Raw genomic sequence first — 14,343 nt, 5'->3', positions numbered from 1 at the left:
TGCAGAATCCCAGCAAAGCAATATTGACGCAACAACAGGCTGCCTGTACCCTTTTTGACAATTGGACAAGAGCAACACTCATCTTTCTCTTTTCCAAGATAAACTCAATTTGTATTTTGGAAATTCTTTGATTGTAGTCGTAATTAATTTTGTCCAAAAGAGGGAAGTCATATTTAGCTGTCATCCTTGAAATTAACTAACTTTGTTGCTCACCTCTTCAAGTTTGAATCGATGCCTACCAAAAGGAGTCCAAAACCTGTCTGAATGTACACTTTATAACCATCTACTTGTTAAAGGCACTAAGGTTGGAAATACTCATACAATATATCCAATATAGAGGCGTATATTGTCATTGATGGTAATAATAACATTGCTTGCTTCCAACATGCTTGTTAACCACACATCACATGCATATTCATACTTTATTTTATGATGATGATGATGGGATTGCAATGTGGGGTTGACCATCCAGTTTGAGAGTACTTAGTTTATTTGCTGGTGATTGGATAATAGTAAAGACTGTACACAATTTGATGCAATGTTTTAAAAATAGACCCGGAGGTTCAACTGTTTTTTGTCTTAGGGGTGAGTGATTGATTTTATCATTTATGATGAATGGTTCAGATTATGCCAGATAAATATATGTGTGTATGTATGTATGCATGTATGTATGTATAACTAGTCTTTATTTTTCATTTTATATTTAACTGTTTATAAAAAATTGCTATAAATTTTAATTTGAGGCTAAAAAAGGGTTTTCAGCCAAAATAATGGGCCTTGGTGCCTTGAAACGTATAGGTTTAAAAAAATTATTCAAAATGAAAAAGAAAGATCATCCCAATTGAACATTAAAAACAATTTTATGGCCTCTGAAAGTTTATATACACATTTAGCGACTTAGTATACAACTCATGACTGGAGACCAGGTTGAAAGGGTCGGGTCAATAAATCAATCACCCAGGTTGGACAGTTCTTGATTAGGTCAACAGGTTTTAACCAAAAATGTATTTTATGAAAAACAAACCCGAAATCATGACAGATTAAAGATTCGAATGATCTGAAGTCACATTCCATACAAAGTATCTTCTTCTATCCCTCAACGCAGTGGATTCATACATACTTTTAGTTGATGAAATTTCATGCTGTTCTGTCCTCTTTTGATTGTTTCCAATGGGGTCATTCCAATTCGATAATACTTCGCAAATAATCAATTTTGCCTTTTTGCGTTGGCTTCATGACAAGGTATGGACCGGCTTTTATCTGATTTGAATTTGGATGTTTCTTTAGCCATAATTGGATGAAATTGGGTTTTTCCATTTATGGTATTACTATTATTTAGTTTGAAGGAAAAAGTAGGGAAAGGAAAGGAAAGAAAAGAAAAGGAAGGGAAACTTTTACAAATCTTGTATAGGTTTTTCTGCATTTTCCTACTCTTTCCTTCAAACCAAATACACCGTTAATGAGAGATACTGATATACACATATATGTTTTACATATTTACCAGATATTGAATTTTATTTTGATGGTGTACATAGAGGTTCATTGGTCATACCATCGGCTGTGGGCTCGAGAATGGAAGGGCTCCATCAGACCATCATGGCCATCTTGGTATCCATGGGCTCCTGAATGGGGAGAGGGGCAAAGCAATTTCATTGTCACCACCAGAAAATAAATCACAAGGGTAAATTGCTTAAATCTCTTCTGAAGTTTGGTATTTGCAATCACCTCTCCCGAACCTTCTGGCATGGTTGCAAGTAGGTTTCCTTTATAAGAATCCTCTACAAAGAGACATGGAAATGTCCAAAATGTTCATATAATTACTTTTTATTAAAATGTTTATTTTTAAAATTTTCTCTTCATATGAATTGCTAGCTCAAACCCTTTCAATCTCTTTTCTAGGATTGATTTATTTTCCAAATTCTCCCTTTGCAACAATCGCTCAAATGTAAAGATGTGACTTTAAATTCTCTATTATTTTGTTGTTTATAAAGTTTAAGTTCATTTTTTTTCTTGTAGAAACCAGCCTCAATAATAATTGTATGGTATTTTGTGCCTCTTGTTATAGGATTCTAGAGGGGGTCTACTTGTAAGTGTATCTAAAAGCTATAAGATTCTAAGTATATGTTTGGCATGAATGTTGCAAATACAACACTGTTTTGTTCATCAGAAAATGGTGCTGCTGATGTATGTGAGAATACGGTGTTTCTTTTTTTTTGGAAAAGTTGCTGCCAATTAGAACGTTTCCTGGAGCAACAACATCTTCTGTTTGGTACCAGTGCTCTATATCCATTTTTAGCATTGATACCTATTATAGGAAGTCCACATTACTGCCACATCATGTCCTCGTTGGCAGCAATGAGCTCTAATCTAAGAAAACGTCAAATTTGACATTGTTACAGACCACACATTCTCAATTTCCAAGGCGTGGTTTAGATCACTGTTTTTTATGAAAAAACGGTTCTAAACATATTGACATTACCTGGAATACCATTTTTTCCAATGTGGTGCTGATGTGTCACCATTTTCTAGAACAAAGGCATGGATGCCAAACAAACAGTAACATAGAACACCTGACCATACTAATCTTACTGGGAACATCTCCCTATGAATAACAATACGAAACACAAGAGATGTTACTGATTTGAGACTGAGAGGCGTTGTGAGGTTGGCATGAGGAGTGCTGTGTGAGGAGCAATCCGAACTCTACATAAGATGCTTGACAAATGCAGCTATAATTGTTAAAGAAAAGGTAATGTTTGAATCGCCCAGTTGAAAACTCTGGCCCTAATAACCATTTTAGCCTTCCAAGGACGAAGCCTTAGGAAAAGGACACCCCTAGGCTGCCCAGCTCAGAAGGGCATGAGCAGACATCAGACCAGAGTATTGGCTATTAGCCTATTACTACTCTATAATATATGGATAATATAGAGAATGCAGTGATAATTGCAGGCTTGGAACGATATTCTCTGCACAATCACAGGAACAGTTATGTAATGACCAATTAACTATGCAATAAATGAGGCGAAGGAGGACAAAAGTGACTGAGCATACTTTGTCCGGGCCCATCTTCCTATGTTAATTGTTATCCATTTATAAAACCAGCTTTCTTCTTAATTTGTTTGTATTTAATAAATGGAGGAAAATTTTCAATTAATACCCTGTGTTTTGGGCTTAATGTCATATTCATCCATAATTTTAAAATGCAATAATTCTGTATTTAAACTTTCAAAATGCTTTAATATTTAATATTTAATACCTACATTCAACCATCTATTAATTAATTATTAAGTGGCATTTGAAAAAGACATAATTATCCTTCAAGTGTCATTTAATTTTTTTTATCAATAATTCAAACGTTAACAAAAAAGTAACAATTCCAATCTTTGCTTTTTTTATTCAAGAAAATTGGGGTTACGTCGAACATATTAGACTCCAACTTAATTTCTTGAGTAAAAGAGGCAAGGATTTAGGACTTTTAATTTTTGTCAACGTTTGAATGGTGGATAAAGAAAATTAAATGACATTCAAAGGGCATTTGTATCTTTTTCAAATGCCATTTAACGGTTGATTAATAGCTGATTAATGATAGGTACTAGATTGACACATTTTGAAAGTTTGAGTACTGAATTGTTGCATTTTAAAGCTTGGGGACCAAAGTGACATTAGACCCAAAATACAGGATATTAATTGAGAATTTTCCCTAAATAAATAAATAATATGGAGTGCTCTTAAAATATGTCACAAGATAATGTATTAAATACATTTTTATTTTTTAACTTATCCTTGAAATCAAACTATGCACAAACTTTTCCCAACCTTGGTTAGTGCAATAGAATTTCTGTGGCTTTGAAGGATCATTATTGCTTGATGCAGTTATAAAATCTTGGAAAGGTGCCAATTGGTTCAGTCCATGTTTGAAATCAATGCTGTGTTTTGGGAGGATTTTTTTTTTCTTTTTTTTTTTTTTTGAGAAAATGGTTGATTCGTTTTTCTTTTCGGACCGTTGCTGTCATATAAGGGCAGCATAAATGAGAAAATACAAAAAAATGATATTTTCTCAAATCACACCTTTAATTTTTAAGAAATGGTCTAAAAAACAGCTTTTCGGCAGTGGATAAGGTCTGGCTGATTGCTATAGTTTCTATCTAATCCACCTCTGAAAACCTTGGATGTCTGGATAAAACATGTAAAATCTAGAAAAGGCATTGGAAGAGAGATTGGTATAATGGAATAAAATTTTAGGATGATTTCTTGATGTGAGGCCAAATATATATCAACATTATATGGTAAGGGGCCCTTCTTTTTCTGGATTTTGAGAGGGGGAAAGTTGGTTAATGGGATTTTGATTTCTATTGACAAACAATCTAATGTTCTTTTTTACAGATTTAGCAAATACTTGAATAGGACAAAAATGTCCTATTCAAGTACAAAAATGTCCTATCCAGGTAATTTTCCGGGGTAAGTGATACCCATCTCCTACGTGAATAAATAACTTTTCCACTTTGGGGGAAGTTGCCAATACTTGAATAGGACAAAAATGTCCCTTATAATAATGATTTTTTATGACTAAAATGGTCATTGCCTTTATTTATATGGAAAATAAATGAATATGGGTAAACGCACTCCTAAAACTTACCTGGATAAGTGCATTTATCCAAATAAATAACTTAGCAAAAAGCAATTAAGGCCTAAATGTGGTGGATATGGGCCAAAAGTGATTATTTAAAATGACAAACACCATTGTGTGTTATGGTTTTGCCTCTTGGGCAATGTACTTACAGTGTATTGAGGAGTATGAACTTTAAAACCATAAATCTTGAAACAACAACATCCATATTCACAGATGGCCAGGTTAATATACCGAAGGTATCTATTGCCTGAATCAATTTGCCACGTGGCAGAAAGTTATATATATTGCCACATAGAAAGAGGGGTCCACAAACCTAATTAAACTGCCATGTCAGCAACCAAGGCCAGGGGTTGAGGGGGTGTTCTACAAACTACAATGTAAGATGTTCTTGTTAAATTGCCACATAGAAAAAACATTTTTTTAAACTATGATTTTATTTTAAGAAGTAAAAATAAGTTGATTTTGTTAAAAAAAAAAAAACCAATTCATATTTTTGAAACCATCAAGAATTTAACACATCTACAACCAACGGCAAGAAAAGTCTTCCATGATTTTTGATTCATGGAAGTTGTTTGTGACCATTTCCCAATTCCCATGTGCTTACTCGTCTCGTTCAAACAACCAAGTTGGTTTTGCTCCAACATCGGACAAAAGTTGTTTGCAATTTTTATTCTCAGTCAGTCTTCAACCAAACTTGACAGAAAAAACGGAGCTTCTGATGGAGTTTTGATGACTCGTGAGAACAAGCCATCATCGTGACATCATCACGCCAAGAAGGTGCTTATCTTCTTCTACCTCCCAACGCCCAACAGCCCAGCTTTCAGAGAAAAATAATTATAAATTATTCAATTTACTCTGTCATGCAATCAATTCACTCATTCTTCTTTCTTCTTCTTCTTCATCATCTTTTTGATTTTCATTTCACAAACATTTAATGTCAACAATAATTGTAATAGACTAGTAGTTCCGCTGAAAATGTGAATTGGATGATTTACTGGCTTCATTTTCGAGAAACAAACAGTTGGTTAATTTCCTTCCTTCTTGGCTTTTGTATGTTTGAATTTTCTCCGCCCGTGTCAGCCAGCCAATCAGTAAAATCCTTTCTCACCAGAATTTCTCTCTCCTATTCCTACTTTTAAGGTCCGATTAATCAGCTAAATACATATAACGCTTACGAGGGCAATATGATATATAGGAAGGGAATGAGAAAGATAAGACAACCAGTTAGATAGAAATTACACACTGAATAGTTGGGCAATGGCGACTCGAAGGATCTCGTCGCTGCTCTCTCGACCCATCTCTGCTTCTTCGGTACTTTCTCTAGGTAACGGTTCTGCAAGGATTTCTGAGACGTTGATAAATCCCAAGAATTAATATTTTGTACAAGTGATGAATAGCTTTTTGTTTGAATAAGATCGACTGGTTCACGTTGTAAAGTCTGCGTTTAATTTCAGTGTCTCTATTAAGGTTGTGGTTGGAACCATTGCTGTTTCTACCTGAAACGTTTTGGGTTGATAGATACAGTTGGCATACAAGTAGTGTTGTTTGAGGCTATTTGTAGTTGAAACAGGCATACCTTAAAAATGCATTTGTGGGGAGTCATGATAACTGTCAGGTACAATGACAGTTAGTTTTTCATGGTGACTCGCAACTGAAGATTCTTCAGTCTAAAATTGTAGTAGATTGGTTCTTGGATTATAAATCAAATGTATATTATTATTATTATTATTATTATTATTGTTATTATTATTATTATTATTATTATTATTATTATTATTATTATTATTATTATTATTTTCATTTGATAGGTCATGCATGAAATTTCTAACTTCTATTTCCTTCTAAGTATGTAATTCATGTTTTGACAATGGACTATACTAGTAAATCCACTAAGAATAAAAGTTCCACTGGACTCACCTGTATTTGTTAATCAGTCGATATGTAGCCTTCTTTTCCATTTTCATATCCCTTGATCCTTAGCATCAGGGTCTGTATCTCATTTCTTATATACAGTGTTTGTGATAGTTATATACCAAGATATTTCAATCTCTACTGGTCTTTTGAGTGCTTAGATTGAAGAGTTCCTCTGGATGTAGTAGTCTTGTAGAGAAGAGTCATGATAACTGATCGAGAGAATTTCTGATGTGAACAGGGATAAAAGTGGCTTTTTTGGCTGACCAAACTCATAGACCCATCTGAAAATTTCCCAAATTCATTTTTTTTTGTGATCACACATAAAATAAAGGATAAACAAAGCCATAACAAAGCCATATCCATATTAAAGCCATTGAAGCATGTTAAATGCTTGATTCATAACCAAAAAGGGTGAAAACAGAGGTCATGGCTCAGGACCTAAAGAGGAGTGTTATTCTTTATTCCCTTGTCTGTGTCATGAATCACACATCTTATTGGTCTTTGCATTGAAAAGTCCAATCTTTTCTTTTAGAACTTAGATTTTGTGTATTCCCTTTGCTTCTTTCCAGTATCAATTGCTATCCAATTAATTTTTTATACCAGGATTTTTCAGCTTTGCAGTGCTACTTATTCATACATTTATATGGTTGAAAGTCTTCTTCATGTGCAAGCGCATATGCATCAATGCATGTCTTGGTTTGATTTCATTAATGCTATTTGTTAACCCTTTTATATCTATGAATATAATTTTTCAGGCAGAAAATCAAGCTGGGGAAGAGATATCTATTGTTTTAGCACTGCCAATACCATTGAAAAACCAAGCACTCTACCCATTCAAGTTGAACATACCCAGCTTTTAATCAATGGACAATTTGTTGATGCAGCATCTGGTGAGCTTTTCCTCTTTTTAACTCGCAGACAAGAGCATAGTTTTTCCATTTGATTATTATGGGTACCTTGAAATTTTAATGACAAAAAAATGCCTCACAACTTCTTATATTGTTGCTTCAAAGATCCTCCTGTAAGGTAATCATCTAGCACAATTGATTTAGGAAGTTTCCTTTGGATGTAGGGAGAACCATTCCTACTTTGGATCCTAGTAAAGAAGAGGTGATTGCTCATGTTTCTGAAGGTGATGCTGAAGATATCAATCGAGCTGTTTCTGCTGCTCGAAAGGCATTTGATGAGGGGCCATGGCCAAGGATGACTGCTTATGTAATAATTCTTACCTGTACTTATTATTTGATGAAGTAATATTTAATAGAAGGAATTCTTGAATTTTACTAAAGTTGTTCACCCATTTTATCTTGCTTTCTTTGTTTAGGAAAGAGCAAAGATAATGTACCGTTTTGCCGACTTGCTTGAAAAGCACAATGATGAAATTGCAGCACTTGAGAGCTTGGATAGTGGAAAGCCTTATGAGCAGGCTGCAAAAGTTGAAATACCAACTGTAACACGCCTATTTCGATACTATGCTGGTAGGAGAAATGGGAGATTTTGATATGTGCTCTTGCTACATGTGTCTAAGGAATGCCTTTTATTTTGCATGTTTTGGTAAAGTTCTACACCTTCTATTTGCAAATTCTCCAGGTTGGGCAGACAAGATTCATGGTCTCACTGTCCCAGCTGATGGACCACACCATGTCCAAACCCTGCACGAACCAATTGGTGTTGCTGGGCAGATTATTCCCTGGAATTTTCCTCTTCTCATGTATGCTTGGAAGGTTGGACCTGCATTAGCATGTGGCAATGCTGTCGTACTAAAGACTGCAGAGCAGACACCATTGTCTGCTCTCTATGCATCAAAGCTATTTCATGAGGTTGGTTTATGAACTGTTATATGTCTTCACATTCTTTGTTCATTCCATTTTTTCATATATTTTTTAGAGCTTACCTAATAAAAACGAGAAACTCTTATCATTTTGCAATGGTTAACCGTGTTGACAACCTGACATGTAACTGATTCCAGATATTTGGACTTTTTAACAAATCCCACTTTTTGGGTACATTTTTATTTAAGATTTTCCCTCTTTTTTGATGATAATTTACATACAAATTTTAATTTATAAAAGTTCAAGCCATGGATATGGATAAACCACATCAAACTGTATGCTTTCTGAAAAGCATACAGACATCCAAATATAGGGAAAAGAGTTAGGCCCATCATTCATTATTGTAAGACATTTACCGGACATTGATCAGAGCATGGATTATTCTGCATTTTCTGCAGGAATATGTGCTTTCCATGGAATCTATTGTTGAAAATAGCATTGAAAATATCCTTTATTCTTTTAAGCTTTGGTGACGAGTTCCTCTTGTGTTTCAACAGATTCTCTCTCTCTCTCTCTCTCTCTCTCTCTCTCTCTCTCTTACACACACACACACACATCTTTATGACGAGTTTCATTAGAAACCTTCTTCTAGATGATGTAGTTAAAATGTCAATTTCTTCATGGAGTACCTTGCATTGATATTTGTCTTTTTTGTGACAGGCTGGTCTTCCTCCAGGTGTTTTGAATGTGGTTTCTGGATTTGGTCCAACTGCTGGTGCAGCTCTTGCCAGTCATATGGATGTGGATAAGGTATAAGAGTAACTTTTTCTTCTTGTGATATTCCGAACTTGTAATGGAATGAGATTTGTCAGTCCATGGCTATCCAATAGGGCCATTAACTAATACTGGTTGGATGGCCATCCGCCCATTCTTCTAAAATTTTATTGCAAAAATTACTTAAACCCCTATGTGTTTTCTGACAAATGTTTAAACCTACCCCTTGTATTTTGGCCTCTGAAAAACCTTCCCTTCATTTTAAATTAATATGCAAACACACCCCTTCTGTTAATTGGGATGAAGATTTCACTGTGTGCAATGTTTTTTTTTTGAAAGATGAAGGGATCTTTTTGCAGGGGTCAAAGTACAGGGGAGGTCTAAGTGATTTTCCAAAAAATTATTTATCTGACATTATTACGATGGATTAAATTAGAGGTATTCTGTATTGATCTCTGTATCTTGTTTGACCATCATGTGATGTGGAATCAGTATTGCTGGAAAATATCTTTGGTTGAAAAGGTCCTCAGGATATCCATACTGTTTTATTTCAAGGTTATCTTATTCTTTGTAATAAGATAATCTGGTATTTCTTCTCCAGGGTAATCTGTCAAAATCTGTCCTCAAGAACTGAATTCACCTATTATACCTGGATATCTGTGCATGGGTGCCCTTTCATGTCAGACACTTAAACCTTTACAGTAAATTTCGTGTCTAGCACCTGTTGGGTCCGTGCAGTGTCAAGGTAACATAGAAAGTCACCATCTAGCTTTCTCGCAGAAAAGTTAGCAACCAGCTCAATATTTATGCTAGAGACTTAAAAAAGGGAAAAGGAAAAGGAAAAAAATTAAGCTATCATTCTTATGGGTGCTCAGTTATGCAGTGAAAAGTTTGCAAAAGGAAACAACATGTTGTTTGGATTTTAGGTCAGGCCTACTCATTATCATGGTAACTGTAAGAGACAACAATGAGCTATAATGATGATGAATCTAGATATCTACATCTTGGAGCCTCATCCACTTTTATAATTAAATTTATATCAGGGGCTTTTTGATAATAACTGAAGTGGTTGGACTAAATGACTGATTGCTTTATCTTTTAGTGGATAAAATAATCTAACAATAAAATATTTGAAGGCATTGTAACCAACCTGACTTCAGATTAAGCCATTAAGGGGCTCCTAACCTCCTTAACTATTCACTAAAACAACAAAGAAACAAGTCATTCAGTCAGTCATTTCAAATGTTATCAAATGGCCTCTTAGTCTGATCTTCCAGTTAATAAATGAACCTTGGATAATATGCATTTTTCTTTGTTCTTTATACAACAAGCTGCTCTGCGCTGGAATATGTTTGAGAACTTTATCATTTGGTTGTAACTTGGGTGGTGCAAGCAAGGAGTTGTATGGACCGCCTCATAGAACCCCATTTGCAAAGCAGATGGTGGAATGATTGCTAATCAACAAACTTATCTTAGCCAAGTCAATGTATGTTCTCAAAGTTATCCATAATCACTCAAATCAATCATTCAGATATGAGCTTTATTCTTGGTAAGCCTTTTGTTGGCACATTTGGCATATATTTCAAATTTACTATCATTGGCAAGTTTGTTTATATGTTTCTATCACATAGATCTTTTTAGATTATCCATTTAGAGTTTTCTGTTTTGGCATGCAACTGGTATTGAATCCATATTCTCTTGGTTGAGATAGGAGCTTGATCCCTAAAATGTTTACTTGGTAAACCTGTTTTCGGGGAAATTGGTAATCATGATTTTAACTGCCCACTAAAAAACTTCCCTTCCAGGGATATTATTTCATTGGTTTGACACCCCGGTTCATTCCCTAAAAGAAACTGAAACTACACAAACTTAGCAAGCAGATTCTCAGAAACCATTGGTGTTCCTTATTGCCTCTTATTGGTTCTCTACAATCTTCTGATTCAACTTATTTAGAGAATATTTTTGACAAGAAGGGGCATCCAAATGGACAATCACCAAAACAAATATTTAAAAACATAAATGAAAATTGCATCATTTTCAGAGAAGGAATTTTTGAAGAATGTTTCATTGTCACTCGTGGAGTTTTTGAGTAACTGCAGGCAAAGCTTGATTAAACCCCTCTGTAGTATCAGAATCAGAGGTTAATTCAATAAAAGAACAGAGCTAATTGGCATTCTCATGGTAATAGGTGTAAGAGATGGCATCATGTGATCAATGGTAACCAATTCAAGTTGAACAATTTTATTCATTTCAAAATGAATCCCTTGCAATATGGTTGTTGTGTTTTTCAAGAGATAATTCTTCCTTCAAGTGGTTCGAACATAACCTAGTGAAGCCAGACTGATGCCTTAAGAAGGGATATTAGAACACATAGGTACTTGAATGATGCTTCAAACTTTCATAGATGAACATTGGTAATATTTGAATAATAAAAGTTCAGATGAGTTTTCAAGATAGACAAAAGTTTAACAAGTTTGTGATAGGAAAAGTTTCTGATCTTTATCATCTAGTTGGAACTTACTGGATAGTAGTGGTTGTTACTTGCTACTTGTTAATGAGGCCTATCTATTGAGATGGATCTTTGAGGCAGTCCTTCTTAAAGTAGGAAGTTATTGCTTATATTAGGGATGAGGAATGTATCCTATCAGTAAAATTTGTGTCATCCTAGAGTTAAAGTTGCCTTTACAGAATGTATTAAAAATGGTTATGAAGACCATCAACAGTTTTCTACTAATCTTTTAGTATTGTTTGAAAAATGGTTAAGTTGCTTCCCAAGCAATAGATATCCTTCAACAGTGAAAACCCTGGTTCATGCACTTCTGACATTCAAATCTCTTTGTAGCTTGCTTTCACAGGATCGACTGGTACTGGCAAGGTTGTTCTTGAATTAGCTTCAAAAAGCAATCTTAAAAAAGTGACATTAGAGCTTGGGGGGAAGTCCCCTTTCATTGTCTGTGAGGATGCTGACATTGATAGTGCTGTTGAGCTTGCACACTTTGCTCTGTTCTTTAATCAGGTTAGGCTAATCATGTCTTTTCGTAAGAACATGTATGATCTCTTACATGGTTAAATTATTGATCATAAGATTAACTTTTTTTTTGCAGGGACAATGTTGCTGTGCTGGGTCTCGTACATTTGTTCATGAACGTATATATGATGAATTTGTAGAGAAAGCAAAGGCGCGTGCTCTGAGGCGTGTTGTTGGTGATCCCTTTGAGAAAGGTGTGGAACAAGGTCCTCAGGTAATTTGGACAATATTTCTCTCTTGATCTGAAATTGTCTATGGGAGCATTCCAACTTTGGTTGATTAAGTCATGTTTAAGGCCAACCCAGGCTCAACTGGAAGATCTGGACCTCAAGCCAGTCCTGGCCCAACACAAGGTCAAAGCCAGAATTGGCCATCCCAAGCCCATCAGGAGCTACCCAACAAAGTTTTGGTTAGGGCTGACTTGGGTGGTGTTGGTTGGATTTGAAGGTCTTCTTGTTCACTTCTACATATTATTGAGTTTTAAAATCCAATTTTGAAATAGAATAGAAAAAAAGAAAAAAAAAGACTCATTGATTAATATTTATATTTTGCAAAAGAATACTCTAGAGTGTATATAATATTGTAAATATACAGTATATTCATATAAATGAAATAAATGCACAATATAGATATATACATTGAGTGTAGATATTGTAGGTCAGGTGAGCTCGGGTTTGGTTGTGCCTGGCTTGGTCCAGGCTTGTTCTTCCCAAGAGCTCAACCCAAACACAACCCAAATTGAGTTTAAGCCTAAATTTTCAGGTCCAGGTCCAACTGAGAACCCAAAAATCTAAGCCTAATCCATCCAAAATCTTAGTTTGTGTTTGGTTGAGTTTGGCCAGCCTAAGTTAAGTTTGCAGACCTATATGGGAGATTTCCTGTGGGATCCACATGAGAGTTCTGTTTGTCAGTTCACTCTCCCAAGTTTGAGTCAATGCCTGTATTCTAATATTTATTGAAAATGGGGACTTCTTTTCGCGAAAACAAATGACAATATGATACCTATTTGTCTGAGTAGAATTTTCCTCAATATTCATTTAGTTGGTTAAGATCAATACAGAAATGAATATGTATAGCTTGCATTTCAGACAAGAGGATTGATGCTTTAGATAGTTAAGATCACCTAAGCGGTTCGGCTTTGACATACTAAAGTTGCAACATTGAATTTTGTTTTTAGTAGTACAATTAATTCTTTTTGCCATTCAGCTTCAGAAATAAGTTGGACTTTCAACTTTTGAAGCAGCATCTTTAAAGTTATAAGCTATGCTTGAATTACATAACAGTTCAGTTTACTGATACCATTCCATGGTCCTTGCGAATGCCTCAGATTGATGCTGATCAGTTTGTGAAGATCCTGAATTACATAAGGTCTGGCACCGAAAATGGTGCTACCCTTGAAACTGGAGGTAAAAGGTTAGGTAGCAAAGGTTACTTTATTCAGCCAACCGTCTTCTCAAATGTTGAGGTATCATCCAGATGATTCCACTAATTTCTTCGCTTAGCATGGATGAATTACTTGGAAAATTTTGATTTTTGGTTTGTTATGTCAATTAGGATAACATGCTAATTGCCACTGATGAGATCTTCGGCCCAGTACAGTCCATCTTGAAATTCAAGTAAGCTACAAACTCTCCATGCATATTTCTATTTAGATGTTGATGGATTGTGCTTTTTCACATGATGTTTTGGTTGATAACAGGGACATCAATGAGGTAATACGAAGGTCCAATAAATCTTGCTTTGGGCTGGCTGCAGGAGTCTTCACTAACAATCTAGAGACTGCCAACACCCTGATGCGTGCTCTGAGAGTAGGGACAGTATGGATTAATTGTTTTGATGTCTTTGATGCTGCTATTCCTTTTGGTGGATACAAGATGAGTGGGAACAGCAGAGAGAAAGGAATATACAGCCTAGACAACTACTTGCAAGTGAAGGCTGTCGTATCTCCCTTGAAGAATGCAGCCTGGTTATAATCTCTGCCTGACAGCTTCTTGTTTACTCAATTGATCATTATTTCATAGTCCATCTGAGTAATGAATCAGGATTTGTTCTCGACACCAATTAAACAAAACATCATTTGACCTTTTCTAGCAAAACTTCTTTTCATCATTCCATAGGTGTTGTTGACCATCAAGCCTGATGCGACTGAAAGTGGAATTGATCCATGCATCATAAAACTGAAATTTATCATAAGCTCCAAGCTGGTCCCAAGTCAATCCTATTTA

At 35.2% G+C, this 14,343-nt stretch overlaps 1 protein-coding gene across 1 annotated transcript; it reads left to right on the top strand.

Annotated features, from left to right (window-relative positions):
• Window positions 1-5,797: 5,797 nt before the first annotated feature.
• Window positions 5,798-14,191, top strand: LOC148853953 (benzaldehyde dehydrogenase, mitochondrial-like). The gene is made up of 11 exons (XM_088981890.1): window positions 5,798-5,954; window positions 7,300-7,434; window positions 7,617-7,759; window positions 7,869-8,022; window positions 8,135-8,364; window positions 9,037-9,126; window positions 11,933-12,106; window positions 12,195-12,332; window positions 13,446-13,583; window positions 13,673-13,734; window positions 13,818-14,191. The coding sequence occupies exons 1-11, from the start codon at window positions 5,888-5,890 to the stop codon at window positions 14,089-14,091; spliced, it is 1,605 nt and encodes a 534-aa protein (XP_088838016.1). The 5' UTR covers window positions 5,798-5,887; the 3' UTR covers window positions 14,092-14,191.
• Window positions 14,192-14,343: the final 152 nt, after the last annotated feature.

Source organism: Nelumbo lutea, chromosome 4, assembly GCF_056320005.1.
Source record: "Nelumbo lutea isolate HS-2025 chromosome 4, American lotus-T2T, whole genome shotgun sequence".
In the NCBI taxonomy this organism is placed as follows: Eukaryota; Viridiplantae; Streptophyta; class Magnoliopsida; order Proteales; family Nelumbonaceae; genus Nelumbo; species Nelumbo lutea.
Note: the sequence above shows the minus strand (reverse complement) of the source record. Positions and strands in the feature narration are given on the sequence as shown.